Source organism: Talaromyces marneffei, chromosome 8, assembly GCF_009556855.1.
Source record: "Talaromyces marneffei chromosome 8, complete sequence".
Taxonomy (NCBI): domain Eukaryota; kingdom Fungi; phylum Ascomycota; class Eurotiomycetes; order Eurotiales; family Trichocomaceae; genus Talaromyces; species Talaromyces marneffei.
Window position 1 is genome coordinate 768,453 of NC_072355.1, and position 20,754 is coordinate 789,206.

At 42.1% G+C, this 20,754-nt stretch overlaps 6 protein-coding genes across 6 annotated transcripts; 2 read left to right on the forward strand and 4 right to left on the reverse strand.

Annotated features, from left to right (window-relative positions):
• Nucleotides 1-9,645: 9,645 nt before the first annotated feature.
• Nucleotides 9,646-10,812, forward strand: EYB26_009616 (uncharacterized protein; the record flags this gene model as incomplete). The annotated part of the gene is made up of 2 exons (XM_054268863.1): nt 9,646-9,965; nt 10,044-10,812. 2 exons carry the CDS (start codon nt 9,646-9,648, stop codon nt 10,810-10,812), a joined length of 1,089 nt encoding a protein of 362 aa, XP_054124838.1.
• Nucleotides 10,813-12,195: 1,383 nt separating this feature from the next.
• On the forward strand, nt 12,196-14,588 carry EYB26_009617 (uncharacterized protein; the record flags this gene model as incomplete). Its single annotated transcript, XM_054268864.1, has 4 exons — nt 12,196-12,318; nt 12,382-12,847; nt 12,915-14,037; nt 14,102-14,588. The coding sequence occupies 4 exons, from the start codon at nt 12,196-12,198 to the stop codon at nt 14,586-14,588; spliced, it is 2,199 nt and encodes a 732-aa protein (XP_054124839.1).
• A 166-nt stretch (nt 14,589-14,754) lies between these two features.
• EYB26_009618 (uncharacterized protein) lies at nt 14,755-16,360 on the reverse strand (the record flags this gene model as incomplete). The annotated part of the gene is made up of 3 exons (XM_054268865.1): nt 14,755-15,698; nt 15,763-16,081; nt 16,169-16,360. The coding sequence occupies 3 exons, from the start codon at nt 16,358-16,360 to the stop codon at nt 14,755-14,757; spliced, it is 1,455 nt and encodes a 484-aa protein (XP_054124840.1).
• A 385-nt stretch (nt 16,361-16,745) lies between these two features.
• Nucleotides 16,746-17,026, reverse strand: EYB26_009619 (uncharacterized protein; the record flags this gene model as incomplete). Its single annotated transcript, XM_054268866.1, has 2 exons — nt 16,746-16,922; nt 16,976-17,026. 2 exons carry the CDS (start codon nt 17,024-17,026, stop codon nt 16,746-16,748), a joined length of 228 nt encoding a protein of 75 aa, XP_054124841.1.
• A 630-nt stretch (nt 17,027-17,656) lies between these two features.
• Nucleotides 17,657-19,174, reverse strand: EYB26_009620 (uncharacterized protein; the record flags this gene model as incomplete). Its single annotated transcript, XM_054268867.1, has 5 exons — nt 17,657-18,123; nt 18,200-18,321; nt 18,384-18,499; nt 18,564-18,644; nt 18,701-19,174. 5 exons carry the CDS (start codon nt 19,172-19,174, stop codon nt 17,657-17,659), a joined length of 1,260 nt encoding a protein of 419 aa, XP_054124842.1.
• Nucleotides 19,175-19,371: 197 nt separating this feature from the next.
• Nucleotides 19,372-20,381, reverse strand: EYB26_009621 (uncharacterized protein; the record flags this gene model as incomplete). The annotated part of the gene is made up of 4 exons (XM_054268868.1): nt 19,372-19,547; nt 19,604-20,028; nt 20,091-20,278; nt 20,337-20,381. 4 exons carry the CDS (start codon nt 20,379-20,381, stop codon nt 19,372-19,374), a joined length of 834 nt encoding a protein of 277 aa, XP_054124843.1.
• Between the last annotated feature and the right edge of the window lie 373 nt (nt 20,382-20,754).

A 20,754-nucleotide genomic window follows, 5' to 3' on the forward strand; every position in this document is an offset into this window, starting at 1 on the left:
TATAATATAATAATAAAGTAATACTTACTACCATAATTATTATTAATAAAATTTTATTCTATTAATAATTAATATAAGTAAAAAGAATAAAATAATTATAATAATAATTAAAAAAAATTAGTAATCTAAAAATTTAACTTCTTTTATAAATTATAACTAATACTAAAAATTCATTTATTAATTATAATATATTAATTCTTTAATAATCTTTTTAAAGATTAGTATTTTGATAATATAATAAATGATTTATATTTCTGTTTTAATATTATGAATATTAGATTGAAAAAGATAATTTTTTCAGTAAATTTATTTTTTATATAAATTTTAAAAATAAATATATTCTAAGATAATCTTTTGAGATAAGAAATTGTCAGATAATCCGGATATCCAGAGGCAGTCAAATGAGGCAGTCAATCAGAAGCTCTACTTTATAGCCCCCAATCTTACCCCTCATGATAGGTCACAAATGATGTCAACCCTACATGCCGGATTCGATAAAACCAGCTCACCAGATGTCGATAAAAACCTGGCTTTGGAACCTCATGGATTCAGACAGACAGAGAAGAACTCAATACAGACAATCTTGCTAGTCAATTCTTCTTTTTATCTTTGTAAGCTACTATTCAGGATTGGCCTGGAGTAAACCCATCAATCCGACAGAAATAGTAGACGTTAATTACTACTTAAAATGAACTTGAAAATGAAAAAAAGAAAATAAAAATTATTTTAAAAATAAGAAAGTAATTTTGTTAATTATTTACTTTTTATATATTGAAGTTTTTTAATTCTAATATTTATTATAATAAATAAATTCTTTTTTAAAGTTATAGTATGTCTTTATACTTTATATTATAATATTCTTTTCCTTTTTATTTTATAATATATTTTTAGATATTATATTATATATACTATTTAAAAAATTATTTTAATTAGTCGTTTAATAATTTTATATTTTATATTATTTATAGATATTCTTTTAATAAAATATAATATTCTTTCTATTAAGATACTTCTTATATTATTTAATATAAATTATATTAATACTAATAATTTTAATTATTCTAATTTTATAATCTCAATAATATTATAGATATTCTTTAATTATTTAGATTATTATTTTTATTTATTTATTAATAGTTTATTGTATATATATATTTTCATAATTTATTTTAATTAAATATAATTTTTCTTAGTAATTCCATCTCATTAAATACTTTATATCATATAAATAATAAATATATTATATCATTATACCTCCTTTAATTAGTCTAAGAATAATATATTTTATAATTGAATCTTTTAATTATAATAACTTTTAGATAAAATTACTTAATTATTCTATTCTATTTTTTTTAGATATAAATATAAATTTATTTAATATTAATTTTTATTCTTTATATACATCTTATAACTAAAAGTTCTTTAATAAATTTATTTCCAAATTCTAATTAATTTCTTAATTTATAATATTATTTAATTCAAAATAATATAAATTTTAATTTAATAATCTGTATTTCTTTTTTATAAATAAATTATTTATAAATATTTTCTTTTGTTCTTTTTTATATTATTTTTCTAATTTTAATTATATTATCTGAAGTCGTTTTTAATTATTTTATATTTTTTCTTAAAGTTTTATTATTATCTTTTATAGTTTTATTTAAGCTAGTTTCTAGTTCTAATTTTATCTTTATAAAAATCTTTTCTAATTAATTATTAAAACTATTTTTATTATTTTATTAATAATAAAATTTTACTCTTATACTTATGGTATTTTTAATACTATATTATATTTATTATAATAATATATAATTTTAATTATAATACTAATAATCCCATATTTTTAAATCTTTATTTATATTACTAATTTTCTATTAATTTTTATAATATTAATTTATTTAGTAGTTTGTTATTTAATTTATATTATAGTCTTTTAACAGTATTAAAATTTATATAATTTTTATTTACTTTTAAATTAATATTTATATTTTATTAAAACAATATATACTATATGTATTATTATAATATATACTATATGTATTATTATAATATATTATCTAGTATATTTCTTAATATAAATATTTTTCATTAAAGTAATATATATATATAATTCTTAATAAATTTTAATTATTTATTATATAACTAGTATCTAATTAAATTTCATATTTATAAATAATTATTAATGTTTTTTATATATTCTAATATAGATTTTCTAAGTATCTTGAAATTCTTTTTAATAAATTCTTTTAATCAATATTATTATTATTTAATCAAGTTTATAGTCCATATGCAACACTGTAGTAGGTTATGACGGACTGTCAGACTCATATGACTGGCTTTAAAGCTTAGTCAACAGATACAGTTTCTTCACATAAAAGAATTCAGGGCGCTAATCTCGGTATAATATGATCCCTTAATGGGAATAGGGCCTCATAGTTTCAACACGGTACCTTCTCACCAAGGATTTCAACAACGACAGCGACTGGGGACATATAGGGGCAGGGGCCTGGGACGGAGCTCACACACACAACTTAGGGCTCTAACCTAGTGAGGGGCTATGGTTGAGCCCTGGATTCATTCGCGGTAGGGGGGCCGCGACATTTTTTGGTCAAATATTGTGGTGCCGGCTGCGGGAGATTTAATAATATAATAGTAGTAGTAGTAGTATTCTTTACCCTATTAGAGCGAGCTACATATACATGCCGCTATGCAGGGGATGTTACGAATCAACCTGCATGACACTAAAAGCCACTATGACCAAGAAGGAGAGGCTGACTTTGGTATGAACTTGTACCGGATTAACTGAGGACCAGTCATTGACAATAAGTGAAATCAGAATACGACGGTATAGGACACGCACTAAGGTCACATGGAGATATGAATAATATACCGCTATCTTGGATAAGATAAAGTATACGAAACAAGATATCATTGGGAGATATCGTATACTTTATACTTACTATTTTAGAAAATATACGATATACAGTATACAGAACATAGAGGACTAGATATATAAGGACACTTATTCACTATTATATATTTAGTTCTTCATAGGTCTTTAATCTAAGTCACTTAATATTAGACTTTAAATAAATAGTAAGAGTCAGCAAGATATTCTAACTTATATAGGCACTAGGCTGTACAGGAGATCTCTTCTATCTTAGTTATATTTAAGAGTTCTAGACACCAGTTCGACTATTATTACTTTATTTACTCAAGCCACTTTATTGATGATTATCAAGGAACCTTTATATAGTTTAATCAAGTCTAGTATACCTTAATTAACTAACTGACAGATCTAGGTTTATAATAAAAGAACTATCATCTTAACTTTAAAATATACTAGGACTCAAGTACTATTATAAAAAAAATTACTAAGTTAGAGAAGTATTATCTAAAGAAAAATCTACTAATATAATAGAAAAAATACTAATACTAATATCTAATATTATAGAAGTAAATACCACTATAGCTAGATTATAAGTAAGAAATTAAGAATTTAAAAGCTAAAAGTATAGCTTACTATAAAATAGCTAAAGACAGGTATAGGTATAATCGGCCGGAACACCAGTTTCGGCACTTTTTAAAAAACGGCGCTTTTTACACGTTCTAGGGGGCCTTATAGGCTTCTCAACACCGAGAAACCCCCATGGAGACTCCCAAAGGTGCCCCAGAGGCCGTAGGAGTCCCCAATTCCACGGGTGATGGGATGGGGGTCGTTAGTGGCTACCCACCCCAAACGCAGGAAAGTCAGGCCCTAGAGCCACCACTATTATTCCCAAAGCCGGGCAGTGGTTGGGGAGGCTTAGTAGCAACAGATCAACAGCTAGCCGAGGCACTCTAGGGCTCGCTACAGGAGCAATTAGCACCTAACAACACCAGCGCAGACCTGGAGAGAAGCCTAATCTCAAGGCTTATAGGGGCCATTCGGGCATCTAGTAATGAGCCTATCAAGGACGCTAGCTTAAAGCAGATAGGGAGCAACCCCTATAAACGAGCTCGCCCTATCCTAGGGGATGAGGAAGACCAGGCTAACGTCCCCTTCGCTATACGGGTGTACTGTTCGGAGCTTACTAGGCACTTCGAAACGTTCAACGCTCTAGGGAGCAAGAAAAGAGGATTAAAGTATTAGAGAGCCAAGTCCAGTTCTTTATTATAGCAAATGGGTCCCTAGAGGCCACTATTAGGGCCCTAGAGGCTTATAATATATTAGTATCTAGCAGCCCTGACGTTATGGTAAGCAAGTCACCGCTAATGTCACGGACCTGGATCCACCTTAGTTAAACAGTGTTGTGTCGAGGTACGCTAGGCTTGGTTGAACCACACAAAGGTTCCTAAGTTGTCGTCGATGGAGTGGCTTGAGTAAACAAAGTAACAATAGTCGAACTGGTATCTGGAAACCTGAGCGTAACTAAGATAGAAGAGATCCCCCGTACAGCCTGGTGCCCGTACGAGTTAGAATGCCTTGCTGACTCTCACTGTCAAAGTCTAATATCAAGTGACTTAGATTAAAGAGCTATGAAGAACTAAATACATGATGATAAATGAGCGTCATGCAGGTTGATTCGTAACATAGAGGATCTCATCACTAGATATAACTTATTTATTAATAACAAACTGGATATGCCTATAAGGCCCTATAAGATAGAGCTCTCTAGGGGATGGCATTAGGGGTGAGAAGGTGCCTAGCACGTTAATTATTAACCTTATAATTAGTAATTAGGCACTAGGGCTATTAAATAGCTAGGAAATCGAGATAGACGGCCTTACTACGTCAGATTACCTAGTTATTTAAGCCTTATAAGAGTCCCTGGAGGATATAGAGGATAGCCTTTAAGAAGTAATAATTATAGGATAGTAGATAGGGGCTCTAACAGCTGCTCCCAGTCACGCTTAGGCATGGTGATACCCACGCACAGCCTGGAGAGCAGCCCCTAGATGACCGAGAATGGGCTCTAAGCAACGATAAAGTGCCTAAAAGGATAGGCTAGAGGCTTGCTAAACACCTAGCTCAGCGCCTAACCAAGGACCCATCAGGTGGAATCGAGAGGACAGTGCAAAGCGCACCAGCGGCCTTTCCAGGCACTATCCGGATGCTGAGCACCGAATAAGCCCTAATAGAAGCAGCAGAGTGACGCCCAGGGACAACTCTATGGTCAGATGGCTCTAGGTAAGATAACAGACGTACAGGCGCTGGTGTGGTGCTGCAGATAATGCCAGAGGCCCTGTGGGAGCACCTAGAGCTACCTATGGGCACTGGGTTTGAAGTTTTTGACGCGGAGCTCGTGGGAGTGGCTTCGGCACTAGAATGGGCACTGGAGAGGTATCTCCCAGGGCCTATTCACGTCCTTTTAGATGCCCAAAACGCCATCAAGCGTCTCCAATCGACGGAGCCTGGGGCTGGACAGTCCCTAGCACTTAGGGCTCACATGGCCGCTTCCCGGCTTAGGCTTAGCGGTCGTCCTGTGACGATACAGTGGGTGCCTGGGCACAATGGAGTTGAAGGAAATGAGCAAGCAGACCAAGCAGCTAAGCCCGCTGCTAGCAAGCCCGCTGGGCCTGGTTTTGAGGGCTTATCCTTAGCCTACGTTAGGCGTGCTTGCACCGAGGCACGAAGAGCTGCAGTGGAGAATTGGGCTCGTGAGAATGCTGTACAAGGAGCTCATAGGCGAGGGAGAGTCTATAAGATGCCACGAGGCTGGGGACTTGATAGGGTAGCCGCCAAAGCCCCTAAACGGGTAGCGAGCCGCTACTATCAGTTGAAAACAGGACATGCCCCTATAGGCACGTACTTGCACCGAATTAAAGCCCGGGACTCCCCGGAGTGTAGGGCCTGCGGAGAGCTTAGAGAGACGGTTTCCCACATTCTTTTTGAGTGCCGGGGACGACGTAGGCCCCGGAGGATACTGTATAAGGAGCTGGCTGACGCCGGCGTGCCCTTACCTACAGCGGCAGAGGACGCCCCGGAGGCACGACTTTTTAGTGAGCCCAAGGCCACCACGGCGCTGCTGCAATTTGTAGCCAGTGCCAACCTATTCCGGGATAAGGAGCAAGCCGCTAGAGAAGCCGAGCTTGGTGATCATTGGGGTTGGGAAGCCCTGCGAGACTGGGAGGATACGGGGGTTGGATAGGGGGACGGGCACCCTAGCTCGGCCTAGTGGCCGCTAGAAGTGCCCTTATGCTTGAGACTATGAGGGCTCCTTATAGGCATGTGGCCTATAAGCATGCCCGAAGGCCCCTTGGCGAATACGCCGTATAGGGGCGAGATGAGCGCCTGGATTTGTGTAATGCCCGAGACTGTTAGGGACAGAGGCCCCGAGGCCCTTAGGGCCCCGGGACCTAGCCAAGGCTACAACCGAGTCTGTCATAGCCTGTAGTGTCACGGACCTGGATCCACCTTAGTTAAACAGTGTTGTGTCGAGGTACGCTAGGCTTGGTTGAACCACACAAAGGTTCCTTGAGTCGCAGAAGATAAAGTAACTTGAGTAAACAAAGTAACAATAGTCGAACTGGTGTCTGGAAGTCTTAAACGTAACTAAGATAGAAGAGATCCCCCATACAGCCGGGTGCCCGTACGAGTTAGAATGCCTTGCTGACTCTCGCTGTCAAAGTCTAATATCAAGTGACTTAGATTAAAGAGCTATGAAGAACTAAATACATGATGATGAATGAGCGTCCTTATATATCCAGTCCTCCTAGTTCTGTATATCGTATATCGTATACTTTAGAAATAGCAAGTATAAAGTATACGATATCCTTCCAATAATATCGTGTTGTTTTCCCTATTCGTTATCAATCCGAATAATGGTATATGATTCGTATCTTCACGTGACTTGGTGCGTGTTCCATACCGAGGTGTCCCATCCTGACATCCTTCCACTGGTTCTGTCATCGTATGGTTCATACGCTCGCAATTCCAAAGCGATCTTTCCTTTCTGGTCATAGTATAATTTAGCGTCATGCAGGTTGATTCGTAACATGTAGTGCTCTATATAGACTTTAAATTTGATTAATATATAAATATAACTAAGATAGAAGAGATCTTCTATATAGCCTAATACCTTACTAACTCTCACTATTCAAAGTCTAATATCAAGTAACTTAGATTAGAGAGCTATAAAGAACTAAATATATAATGGTGAATGAGTATCCTTATATATCCAGTCCGCCTAGTTCTGTATACCGTATATCATATACTCCTTAAAGTTGTGAGTATAAAGTATGCGATATCTTCCAATGATATCTTGTTCTTTCGTACCCGTGCCGCTAGCGCGCACCTCACACCGCGAAGCGGGTGAGGGTGCGTGTCACATAAGTGAAATTGTCACATAAGTGATATTTTGTATGGAAATTGCTAACAAATTTATATATTCTCCTCAACCCAATGAATTAAATTTGGATCTGAGCGCCTTGGGTAAACCTGCTCAACCAAATTCAATATAATATTACGATCAATTGCCACCTCGTCACTTGCTGTAAGCGGGGGAGGCAGTGATCCCAAAGGTGCCTCCCGGAGCGCTTTAAGCCTCTTTCTCTCAGCCTTCTTTTCTTCAGCTGTAGCACGCTTTTTAATGGCTCTATTCGCATCTTTTACGGTGAGGATGCCCCCAACCTGCACCTGGCGCTTGCTTTTTTTAGCGGATTTGCGTGCATTGAGCGTTTGGAGGCGCTCAATTTGAGCCTGTTGTTGATCTTTGATATCGGCCTGCGTAAGGCTGCCGTCGAAAATCTTTTTTAGACTCCTCCGGATACCAGGAATTGCATCAGATATCTCATTTAGCTGGGTGTCAACCTTCTTAATTGATCTTTGAAGCTTGTACGCAGTAGTTGGCGGAGAAAATGAAGCATTTGTAGGTGAACTCGCAATATCAGGCTCCTCGGTGCCATCATAAATTTGCAACTCCTGCCCTTCTTGAAGATCAGATTTTTGAATCAAAGGACCAACAATTAGCTCTGGATCAAGAGGCCAAAGCCCACGCGCAGAAAATCCGTTCCGGATAACTCGTGGAGTAAGAGCCTCAGCACGTACACGAGCAATATTGGCTAAAAAATCAATCTTATCGTAAAAATAGCCTCCTAGGTGCGCTTGGTCATTAATAGCCCTTCTATGGATACGTTTATATTGCATAAACGGTAACCCATCTAGAGGCTGTAAAATATGCGTTGTATGAGGTGGAAAAGCTATAGCAAGGATCTTATATTTGTCGCAATAGGATAAGAACTCACTCGTAATATGAGCATCATGATTATCCATAAAAAGTAGGCGAAAATTGTTTCCTGCTTGTTCTCTCGTGTGTTTATCGAAATGTTGAAGCCATTCATATGCAATCGTATCATTTGAATAACCTTTATCACCTATAGTGATAAGCCAGTCCTCCTCTTTTAGATATTTAAACCAGCTCTCAGGAATGGCCTTTCCAGTAAAAATAAGCATTGGAGGAATCTTATTCCCAGTAGCGCTTATACCCTCGATTGTAGAGACTAATTCTCGTGAAGAAGAGCTTGGAATCTCTCTTAAAGCATCTGGATATCTTGTTATAACTTCTTCATCTCCTCCTTGTCCAATTTGGAAGCCAGATTCGTCAAAATTCCAAATATTAGAAGGTGTGATCTTATAGTTTTGTATTGCGATTTCTAGACGGTCAAACCAGGTCTGTATGACAGCTGGGTCCTCAGCAATATGCCGTTTCGGATCGATAGTCTTTTGCTTCACTTTAACGTATTCGTTGCCTAGTCGTTTAAGAAAGCGATAGACCCAACGATCTCCGAGTTGAGGGAGACTATCCGCGTTGGGGTGCATATTTTGATGCACTTTTTCGGCGTAATTCTTTATCATGCGGACGCTTGGAGGGATTCCTCTGTCATCTAGATCATTCATCCATAGAATTATAGCGCGTTCTTGATCGTCCGTCAATCGCTTATGCGCTGGTTGTCGGTTTAGTTGAGAAGTGCCGCCTAACACACGTCGCCGGAGCCGTCGGTAATCCACACCGAATTGGCGCGCCAAAGGCTTGATTTTTTGCTTCGGATTTTTCCTAAGTATCTCTAAGGCCTCTGAGATCCTCTTTTCCTCTTCTTCGTATTTATCTGACGGCATTTTGGTGGTGTTTTGGGGGTTTGTAATGACACGGGGAGTTTGAAATATCAGAAATATCACTTATGTGACAATTTCACTTATGTGACGCGCACCCTCACCCGCTTCGCGGTGTGAGGTGCGCGCTATCGGCACGGGTATACCCTTATCTTATCTGAGATAACGGTATATCTTTCATATCTTCACGTGACCTCAGTGCGTGTCCTATACCGTCGTATCCTGATTTCACTTATTGCCAGTGACTGGTCCTCAGTTAATCCAGTACAAGCTCATTCCAAAATTGTCCTTTCCTTCTTTGTTATAGTGTCTTTTAGCGTCATGCAGGTTGATTTGTAAACTGTAACACATAGTTAACTTAACTAGTTATTTTACCTGAGGCGGATCCATAACAAATGCGGCCCCACCTACTCCCAGATATCCGTGACACGCCATCATCACCATGGGGAAATTCTAATACATAACAGTCTCGGGGTTTCACTTCAAAAGCAAAGATCTCCAGCAAGCAGTTGTTGCTACCACCACCCTAGGTTTTCGATTATACTTCAAGACTCATGCCAAGACTTCCCACAAAACTAATCTTGCAAGCCTACAAGGAAAATCCTTTGCTGGTTGACCTCATCAAAGAGTGCCGGACTCTCGAGCATGCGCGGAACGAATTACGGTGGCTATCTGAGGGTGCCGTCGCCAGAGTCTTAAATACGGAGGCATCTCCCGAGGGACGACATGTTGGCCATTCCAGGCGAACATGGCAACAAGAACTAAGGAGGATGTGTGCAGGTCGCGGCAGGGGAAAGCCTCTCCAGTATATACTAGGTGATCAGCCTTTCGGAGACCTCGAAATACTTTGTCAGAGAGGGGTCTTGATACCACGGTCGGTTCTTTTTTTTGCGAGACACTAGACCACAGCTCCTGTTTATCCTAAAAAAAACTAACTTCACATTCATTGTAGTGCCGAAACCGAGTCTTATACGTCCCATGCGCGAGATATTATAATGAAAGGCCCCTATGCCAAAGACTTCAGAAAATCTTTACGTATCCTTGATTTATGCAGTGGCAGTGGCTGCATCTCATTGCTCCTTCACTCGCTTCTTGCGTCCGATATCAAAGACCTTACCATAGTTGGAATTGATGTGGACCCGCAAGCTATCAAGCTGAGTCAGAAGAACAAATTACACAATATCCGGCGCGGTCTCCTTTCTTCCCGGGCAGAAAACGAAGTTTACTTTATCAAGTTCGACATCTTACATTCGATCCAATCGGGCAACTCATCATTGATGGGTACTCTGCAAAGCCACTTCCATGCAAGTAGCACCAACAACACGTGGGATGTCCTCATATCGAACCCACCTTACATATCTCCATCTAACCTCATTAATGGAACAACTACTCGAAGCGTTCGGAGGTATGAGCCAATCAAGGCTCTTGTACCTCCAGTCGTTGACTCTTCGATCTGGCAAGACTCGGGTTTTGAATATGTAGCCCGTGAGGATATTTTTTACGCAGTGTTGTTGTCTCTCGTAGATCAACTATGTGTGAAGGTTACTGTGTTAGAATGCGGTGACTTGGAACAGGCCCAGCGTGTTGTGACAATGGCACGCGCCCTATTTGAGAAAGTTGGGGACATTGCTAAGCAACGTGTGTACATTTGGGATGATTGTTATACTGTGAATGACGATGATGGGGGCGCTCGGGCAGTCATCATAGAGAGATTGCCATGAGATAAGTTGCCATTTGACCGTTGATCAACGTCATATGAAGAAAATGTTCGATCATATTCCAGTAGACGATCAATACACAAGCAAAATCTACCATGTGTAATGATGAAGGAGCAAAGCCTAGTCCCCGAGGCGAAAGATTAATGGCATCACGACTACTAGAGCCGCCTGGATATGCTTATGACATACTCTCTGTTTGGATTAGATCAACAACTGCCGCACCTAGGAGTTCCTAGAAGACTTCGTTAGTCAGTCTCCGTTATATTATAGATTCGACCTGCGTTAAGAAAGCCTCTGTATCAGAAACCGAGATTCGAATATATCGACTAGATGGTACTAGAGTTATGGCGCCGCTTATGCGTCCTGGGAGGTCCACCTAGAAGGAGAGCATGGGAAACATGTTGATGTTACTCCGTAACCGTTGTATTGTTGGCCATCCACATGCAATGGTGAGGTTGTTGATTATGCGCCAGGCATAGAGCCCTGTGAGTTAACCCGTCTACTGCTATCTGCGACACCTGTAGATTTGATCAGCTGTTTGCTTTGATCGGTACTTTGCACTACATATTCAGACCACTGTCCTCGAAGAAGGGGTGAAGTGATATATGAATTCTCGGAGAACGTTAGAATCTTCTAATATGATGCGCAGTGTCTAAACTACCAGTCTCGACAAGGTTAAACTTCGTGTGAACTTGGATTTGGATATCAGGGTATCTTGGGCAGTGGTCAAGAAATTTTTGCCTACAGGGTCCTATTTGAGTTGACTGGAGTGTAACGTGTGAATAATCCCGTGAGCTGCGAGCAGGTTATAGTGTAAAGGCTTCAACAAGTGGATAGCAAAAACATGAATTGTAATCTTAGATTGCCGTTTTGGGAAATTTTTCCAAATTAGGGCTTCTAAACAATCGGTAGAATAGCCTGCTTGCCCGCGGGGGGTGCCTTGCCTCTTCAATTTAAGTAGGCTCCGCGCCACCACACTCCTGTATTGACATAATCATATCGTCGTAGCATTACATTGCCTCTAGCGCCGCCGTCGCCATCGGGTATGTTTCGTCATTATAGCATGCCTCTTGAGATTCACCTTGCCATCACGAGGCACTTTTGGCATCTTGTTCTTTGACTTTGATCAACTTTCGCCATGAGTCATACCCATACAGACCATATCAAACCCCAAGGATGAACCATTACCAAAGGATCATCCTGCCGGTGTCGATTCTTGTCTTCTTTTTCGGCAGCGTCTTCGTGGGCTTTTACCTGTGTTCATGTATTTTTGTGGTAAAGAAGTTGAGATTTGCCGATTATTTGATGCTTCTAGCATGGGTAATACAACCACATGGGAAAACAAAATGATGCTCTACTAACTACCATCCGAAACAGTTCTTTGATATGGGTATGGCAGTTTGCATATTCTTTGCACTTGGGAAAGGCTTGGGGCTCCATGCATATGAAATTGCCCCAGAGGATGAAGTCCCGCTCAACAAAGCGACATATACATTCGTGATTTTCTATGTGGGTTGGGTTGCCAACTGTTTTGGATGTCCTATGTGTGATATGAGCTTACAAACCATGTAGGACTCAGCATCTACAGCTGCAAAAAGCTCCATTCTCACCTTCTTCCTCTCTCTGACCCATGGTCGGAAGGTGTTTCATTTCGTGAATTACGCAACACTTTTCGTGGTTGCTGTTGTGGGTATGGCCTTGATACTGGAACAGATATTTCACTGTCATCCACTGTCCGCCGCATTCAGGTTTGGGACTCAAGAAGGACACTGCGAAGGCATTTTTGCATCTTTTCTAGCTTCATCCCCATACAATATCATCACGGATTTTGCAATCTTGTTGCTTCCTATCCCGCTTTTGACGCGCATGACATTGCCCTTCCGACAAAAGGTGATACTGGTGTTCACTTTTAGCCTCGCCATTTTTGTGATTCTGGTGGATCTCACTCGTATGGCCTTCCTCGAGCACAACGCCGTAGTCCAGCTTCGACTGCATCACGGAGCCAGTGTAGGAACGGTTGGCGACGAAGATTACACATGTATGCCCAAGCAGCTATATCCCTTCAGTTCTGCCTAAGCACACCAAAGGGCTAACTTCTAAAATAGGGAGATTCCCATTTGCATTCATGTGGTCCACTGTGGAAGTTAACATGACTTTAATCTGCGCTTGTGTCCCAACCTTGAGACCTCTCGCTGCTCGATTCAGCCCATCTCTGCTCCGGAACCCAAGGGAAAAGTCTGAAATCGAGGAGGGGACTTTGGAAGGATCCCAACAGGTCCCAAGCAGGGGTGAAGCCGTTGCCGGAGAGTTGATGGATGTCATCACATCTCGTACAGAGGCAGAGGCAGAAGTTGAACAAGCGGCCACAAGAGGCACCACTGACCCATTCCAGAAGGAGGAGGAACCGCCGATCATCAACGTACTTAACAGAAGACCGGCATCGATGCTGAGGCTGAATGTGAAGGAATCTGTCCCGCCTAACGTTCTACTTACCACGCTCTTCTTCTTGTGGGGATTTGCATATGGCCTCATCAATGTTCTCAATATCAGATTCGGATCTCTTACCCAATTAAGCCCATGGCAAACAAGAGGGCTCCATGCAGCGTATTTCGGAGGCTATATGGCAGGAGGCATCTTACTAGGTCGACCCCTTCTGAAGAAACTGGGCTTTGCGGGTACTCTGATTGCTGGTCTTTACATTTACGCTTGCGGTGCACTTATTTTCTGGCCGTCAGCGGTTCGAGGATCTCTGCCAACGTTTGTTGTATCTAATATCGTGGTCGGATCTGGACTCGCTCTACTGGAGACGACGGCAAACCTTTTTATAGCCATTTGTGGACCGCTCGAATATTCCGAGGTACGATTATGTGTCGCGCAGTCTTTCCAAGGTATTGGTGATATTTGTGCTACAGAGTTGGCACAGAAGGCCTTATACAAGAACCCCAAGGACGTTGCAGAAGTAGTCAATGCGCAGTGGACATATCTGGCTATCGCCTTTGTTGCCGTCCTTCTCTCCGTTGTCTTCTATTACCTGCCACTGCCTGAAGCTCCGAATGACGATCTGAGACGGGTGGCTGCTCAACGTCCTGAAAACAGAGCCAAGGTCCTGAAATACCGGACCTGTAACGTTACATTTGGATTGGGAGTTTGGTCAATGTTCTTCTACGTTGCAGGACAAGAAGCACATCTTGTCAATTTTGTGGATTATGTGACATATTCTGACCCGAGGTAGGCTTGAAGACATCCCACTAGGAGAACGGCTTTGATTAACAAAATAATTTCCGACTATAAGCTCAAGTGTCTCATCAAACGATCTTGGAGCCGTCGGCTCTACGGTATGGACCATTGGGCGTCTTGCAACGGCGTTCATTATGTGGAAATTATTGAAGCCTCGATGGACGTTGTTTATCTTGTATATTGCGTCAATAGTCTTTGGGGCTCTTTGCATATATACGACCGGACAGACTGCTGTTGTCATGGCTATGATGGTCTTCCTTTTCGCCAGTGGCATCTTTCCTATCCTGTTTGCAATTTCAGTGCGTGGAACAGCGCAACATGCAAAGACAGCTGCATCTCTCTTGGCTGCAAGTATCGGTGGTGGTGCGTTTGCCCCCTTTGCACAGCATGCTGCTGCTGTGAGTCGCGGCCAGCCTTGGTCCTACAGCACCATCGTTGCTCTGTGGAGTGCTGCAGCTATATTTGTCGTGTATTTGAACTTTGTGCCTCAAGCAAAGAGGCAGGTTGATCCAGTAAAGGATGATTATATCAAGGAGAAGTAGCAATGCCAACGCCAACGACAATGCCACCCTTTTTTGTTCTAGGGATCATGTCAGGTCTCTGTATAGGTAAACAGATTATAGCCTTATTAAGCACCTGGGAAGAGTTTCTATGCCTTTATGTATAAGAGTCTTGTTACAAAGTGGATAAAATTATCATAATTGCCATCTAATATCTATAACTATACAATGCTAGCAGGAGACCCGCCCCCGCAGCCCCAAGCGCAAAATGACCAGGTACATGCGAAACCATACTTCGTGAAGTGCCCGACTTCGAGGCACTTGTGACCGAAGTTGCCGAGACAGTCCAGACTGCGCCAGTGCCTGTGGCGGCGGTAGTCACAGGGTTGGCCACAGCAGTAGCCCCAGGGACAGCCGATATCCCATTCGTGATCTCCAGGATATTCTCTTCAGTCGAATTGAACCTCGTCGGAGCCAATGATATCTCGTTATTCGCTAAGTCATAGACAACATAAGCACTGCGAAGGAACGTATCTCCCAAGGTGGCAGTGCTGTCGCCGGCAGGCGCAATGCCAAAAACGCATACAGGAGTACCGTCATTGAATGTCAAACCGGATCCGTCCTCTACGACGAGTTCGCTAATACCGACTGGTATTGACGGACTTGTGAAGGTGTAGGTTATGTTGATATTCTCATTCATCATACTGCAAGGGACGTAACCCGTTCCCGTTGAAGACTCATATACCACTCCCAGGTCGTTGTAGATATCCTTCACGATATTATCTGGAAGATAGGTCAGACTAGTTCCAGAATCCAATAAAACTGTGGCTGGAAGCTCATCAGAGCTGTATGAATGGTCACCAGAATTGGTTTGTAGCGCAACCCCAGTCATGATGATGAGAAACTCTGCATAATCTCCGTATTCTTTCTGGATCGGTAGTGTCTTAAGCTCGCCGATATATTTTCCACTGTCCACTCCTCCAAAAAGTATAGATCCGGTGTTGGAGTCAAGGTCGTTGAGCCACAGACTATATGCATTGGAGTTAATAAGGCCGCGATTGACCAGCTCTAATGGGAGGTTTGCATAGGCCGCCTCTCCGTCTCGGCTGACTTGAAATTCATCCGATGTGTAACCAATTCCGAGTACACCCACTGGTCAGACAGAAGTCAGCTACGATGTCTGCACTGGTATTATTTTGATCGAGTGTGTACTCACCATTTGATGACGACGAGTATCCCACCCCGAACTGAAAAGACGAAACGGTTGCTCCAGCGATGGTCAAAGTATCCGTAACATAATCTCCTGCGGCACCAGTGCCATCGACATAGGAGATGTTGAAATTGGAGGAAAGGTATTTGTAACTGGACGATGAGGTCGGATCATATGTGCCGGCGGAAGCGCATTGATCCGATTTACTACTGCAGAGGGTAGAATTGGGTGTATTGCACCATAAATCACTGCTTCCAGTATCCAGTGTCAACCGTAAGCTCTGTGCGGGAGTGCCTAATGTGATATTACAATAGTATAGTGTTTCCTAGACTTCCGGGTCAGCATTACTCACTCCTCTTGAATGTTCGGATATTGATTGAGAATGTCCTATATCTCAGAATACCCAACTAACCTCGTTATTAAGCGTTTGACTGACCGTCGAACTTCTTTTCCTTCTGATATCTCGGGCCACCGGATCTGATACATGATTGCGCGAGACGTCTAGTGCTACTACAGCTGCTCGATCTCTTTTCGCGAGAGATAACGCTTGAACTGTATGTAGCGGCTGGATAACTAGGAATATGATGAAAATATCCCGCCACATTGTGCTTATGCTATGGAAGAACCAATATAATCTCAGATGTACCAGTACGTACTGACTGTGCGGACAAAACGGATGAAGATCTCAAAGTATGTTAGCGATGAAACATGTATACTAATGAAGTGATGGGTAGGCGGATTTTTGTATCGACATGCTTGTTCGGAGAGTCAAACTCAAGGAAGATAGATGAGGCTTAAAGAATCGTAATATGATAGATGAATACGCGTATGCAGCAGAAATCTTTATTTATTCCCACATATAGCAACATATAGCAGTAGGTCGTCTGCAGAGTAGGAGGGCTCCTCCAGGCGTCCTTGAGCACGTAACAACCCAATTGAACAAATGAACAAATCAATCCGAGAAGGTTTCGTCCACAACCTTGTCAGATTTATGGACTGGAAACGCCGCCGGTCAGTGCCGAAGTGGCATAAAGGGCCCAAGCCGCGTAACTACACCACCATTTTAGCATTTTGCGAGGTAATATGAATGCCACACCCCGAAAGGATCCTATCAGGGCTGGCGGTTTTTGAAGGCCCAAGATTTCAGAGGGCCGCCCCATTTTTGACTGTAAACTTCCTGTTAGCTCGGTATATCAAAATGCTTGTTTGTGCATCGAACGTATGTGGATGACGTGGATGCTGACGAGGAAGGGGTTGATGAAAGCTCCATTGTGCGACAGGCGCTTGTGTAACCCTTTTACTATCGTGATGTCCGCATAGTGCTTTCAGCCTTTAGTCCTCTGTTTGTGAGAATCTCTCTGTTCAGGGTTTGAGCTTCGAACCGTGGGGAAATTGAAGAACCTGGTCAGCTAGCAGGTCGTGGCCAGGTAAATAAAGTTGCAGTCAGCCACCAACATCCCCCCTCACAGTTTGCACCGAAATTGTGTGACTGGTATAATACAGCTAGTACTATTTGAGGTCAGATACCCACTCATTATTGCTCTTCGGTCAATCGGAAGGAAGCAGCATTATCAGCTCATAGATTACAAGGCCGTAACACAATACATAATTACAGCAGTATGAAATAAAAGCGCCATCTCATTTTATTTCAGCTCCGCTTTGATCCTTAGACCCTTTAGTGGCTGCTATGCAATACTAGTTGCAATATACCTACATATATAGAGTAAGGATTAATTTGCTTATGATTCTTGGTTACGTATCTAAGAACGATCTACGTACTATATGCGACAGGCTTCGTGGTAGTATACGTGGTTTGAGTAGCTAATTTACACATCCAGTTCTTGATATCATACATGCATACTCCTTATTCCGCCCTGTCAGACGCAATGTCTATATATTGTTACATACCCATGGCATCTCGAACCGTCTCCATGGTTTTGTTAGCGCTCTCACGAGCTCTAACAGCGCCCTGCTCAGCAATATCTTGAAGATAACCGTTCTCCTCATTATCCTTATTCATAATCTCCAAAAACCTTTCGCGAATAGGTTGAATATGGGCATTGATGGTCGCTTCCACATGGTCCTTGAATGCTTTAATCCTTGTTGATTGGAATTCCGAAGCTATCTCTTCGCAGCTTCTTCCGTTGGGTTCTTCCAAGTGACTCAATATTTCAATGAGGTTGGAGATACCGGGTCGGCGGACCGGATCATACGAGATTCCGGGCTCGGAATCTGTGACTGCTTGCTTGATCTTCTGTTGAACCTCCTTTACCGTATCGTTGAGAAGGATCGTTGACCTTTTATCTTCTTCCGACTTTGACATCTTATGGATGGGGTCTCGTAGAGACATGACACGACGAGCCGGAGCTGTTTCAAAGAATCGAGAATGTTAGCTGTGACCACTGTTACAATTTTCCATTATAATCCATCATGAATCACGTACATATCAGCGCTTCAGGTGCCGGGAATAGGTCGGTATCAAAGCGGTGGTTGAAGCTGTTAGCTGTATATCGTGTGAATTCAATGTGTTGTTTCTGGTCTTCGCCAACGGGTACATGAGTGGCGCTAATTGAGTCAGACGAGTTTCTTAAGCGTATCCAGAAGACAATAGTGAATGGTATGCTTACCCATGTACAAGAATATCTGCAGCTTGCAGGACCGGGTAGGAGAAGAGCCCTAATCTCAACTTGGACTTTGCTGTATCATTCTCCAAGTCAACATCCTCGGGTAAATGTAGTTTACTCTAGTTTATAGAAATCAGCAAGCTGCAATTCGATACCTTTGTCCCCAGTTGTGGAATTGCATACCTTCCACTGAGTCATTCGAGAGAGATAGCCCATAGAAGCCACCGCGCTCAAAATCCACATCAGCTCTGCGTGCGCCGAAACCTGTAGCATGTCAACCAGATGCTAACCAAAGACTATCTTAAGACCACCCCACGCACATCAGACTGATAGAACAGTATAGATTTTCTCGGATCAAGCCCAATGGCAAGCAACATCGCAAAACTCTCCTTCCTCCTTTGCCGCAATTCGTGAGGGCTCTGGTTCCCCGTCAAAGCATGCAAATCGACAATCGAATATATGCACTTGTCCTTGGCACCTGCATCATTTTGTAATCGTACCCATTCTCGTAGAGCTCCCAAGTAATTCCCTATGTGAGGGATGCCCGTTGGTTGTATTCCGGAGAAGATGACTCGGTTCGGAGATGGCTGAGCAGCGGAAGAGGTATGAACGGTACGTCGTCGTGAAGGTAATCGTGTGGTGTTCAAACATGAGCGACATCTTGAGATTGACAACTTTTGCAACTCATTTTTCACCATCCCTAGTGGAATTGAACTGCGCATCTTGCTGGACGTGAAGGAGGTTGTGCTTATGGTGATCTTGATCCAACATTTTTTGTCGGCGAAACTCCGCATCATGCGGAGGTGTCACGTGAATATTCTATCATTCTTATTCTTCTACTCGACACGAAGAAAAGCGCCTTTGGTAGCAAATTAGTAATATCTTACAATGATACACTGAATTTGTAATATGCTATGAAACCGATCTGAAAAGTTATCTATGTTACAAAGGCGCTAGCCTGCTGGAAAAGAAAACATCACCCCACGACCTTTCAACCCTTTCGAACTTCATTCATGGGGCTTCTTGGGTTTGAGAATCTTTCACTATTAATCTGTTCCACCATTGACTTCTGCTGTTTCGCATCGTGTCGCTGGCCGAACTGAGCAAAGTATGGTTCCAAGGCCTTATCCACGTCGTCTGCTGTGGCATCAAGTGAACCGCCGACATCTGCCATAAACATACGTTAGCTGATGTATCTCACCCCATACATTCGAGAATCATACCCAGATCATCAAAGTCAAAAACATTCGCTTTCATACCAACACCATAGAAAGCATGTCGTCGCAAAAATGCCAACCACAGCTGCACGGTCTCGGGATGACCATCCTTAATCTGTATAAGTCGTCGTAGTGTAATTCGCTCAAAGTTTTCTTGACTCTTCTTGTGCACGAAATTGCTTCGAGGGACTGTCCAGCGCTCAACTATCCGGGGAAGGGGGACGGGTCCGGAGACAGGGAGGTTGAGGTAATATGCGGCGCGGATCGCAAAGTCGGCGAAGAACTCGACGTTACGAACGCTGTACGATCGAAGTTGGAGGTCACAAACTGGTAAGCCATGCTGAGCTTTCCTTCTTAGTGGTCGTAGGTAGAGTGCTTGAACGCTTCTAGGGAGACGGGAGCCTTGGGAGATATCATTCAACCGTTCAGGCCTTTGATTGGAAATTAGCAAAGGCCCGTCGATAAAGGTCATGTATACTAGGGGACTTTGTACCAATGCTTGGCAGGTTCCGTTCCACTCGTCTGAGGCGATGCTGCACCTGACTGGGTAGCTTTCGTGGGTGTTCCTGGGACTGGAGATTTATTGTCCTCCGCCAATTGGGATATCTCTTGTAACAAATCAAGTGAATTCGTTGGTGCTTGGTTGGAGGTGGTCGCCAACTGTCTCGTGAATCGTGCGGCCTGTGTGAATCGGAGTTAGATAATTATCACTGTTGACTGTCAATGAATATGCATGTACCTGTAATGCCATATATTTCGGCCGGAAAAACGCCTTGGTTAACATTTTCACGGATCGATGAGTGTCTATGACCACCCTGATATAAGTAAGAGACGACAGTCCTCGGACGATACTATCCGCACTTTTTTCTGGTGCCGTCTCCGCACACCGCCTTGGCTGTTTCTGCCGGTTGAGGACAAGCCCACCAAGCATTATCCATCTGATATTGCACCTTTAGAGGGAAAATTAGCAATGTTTTTTTTTTTTTTCGGTTGAGATCCTCTTATTTATTCTCGATATATTCCGTCTGTTTCTTGCTGAATTTCCGTAAGTGGCGACTGCCATCTCAAAATACATACTAAATCATGAAACATCCCACTTCCCCACACTGTTTGCAAGAGACAACGATCAATACTCAAATTTTCAGGTCTAAACGGAA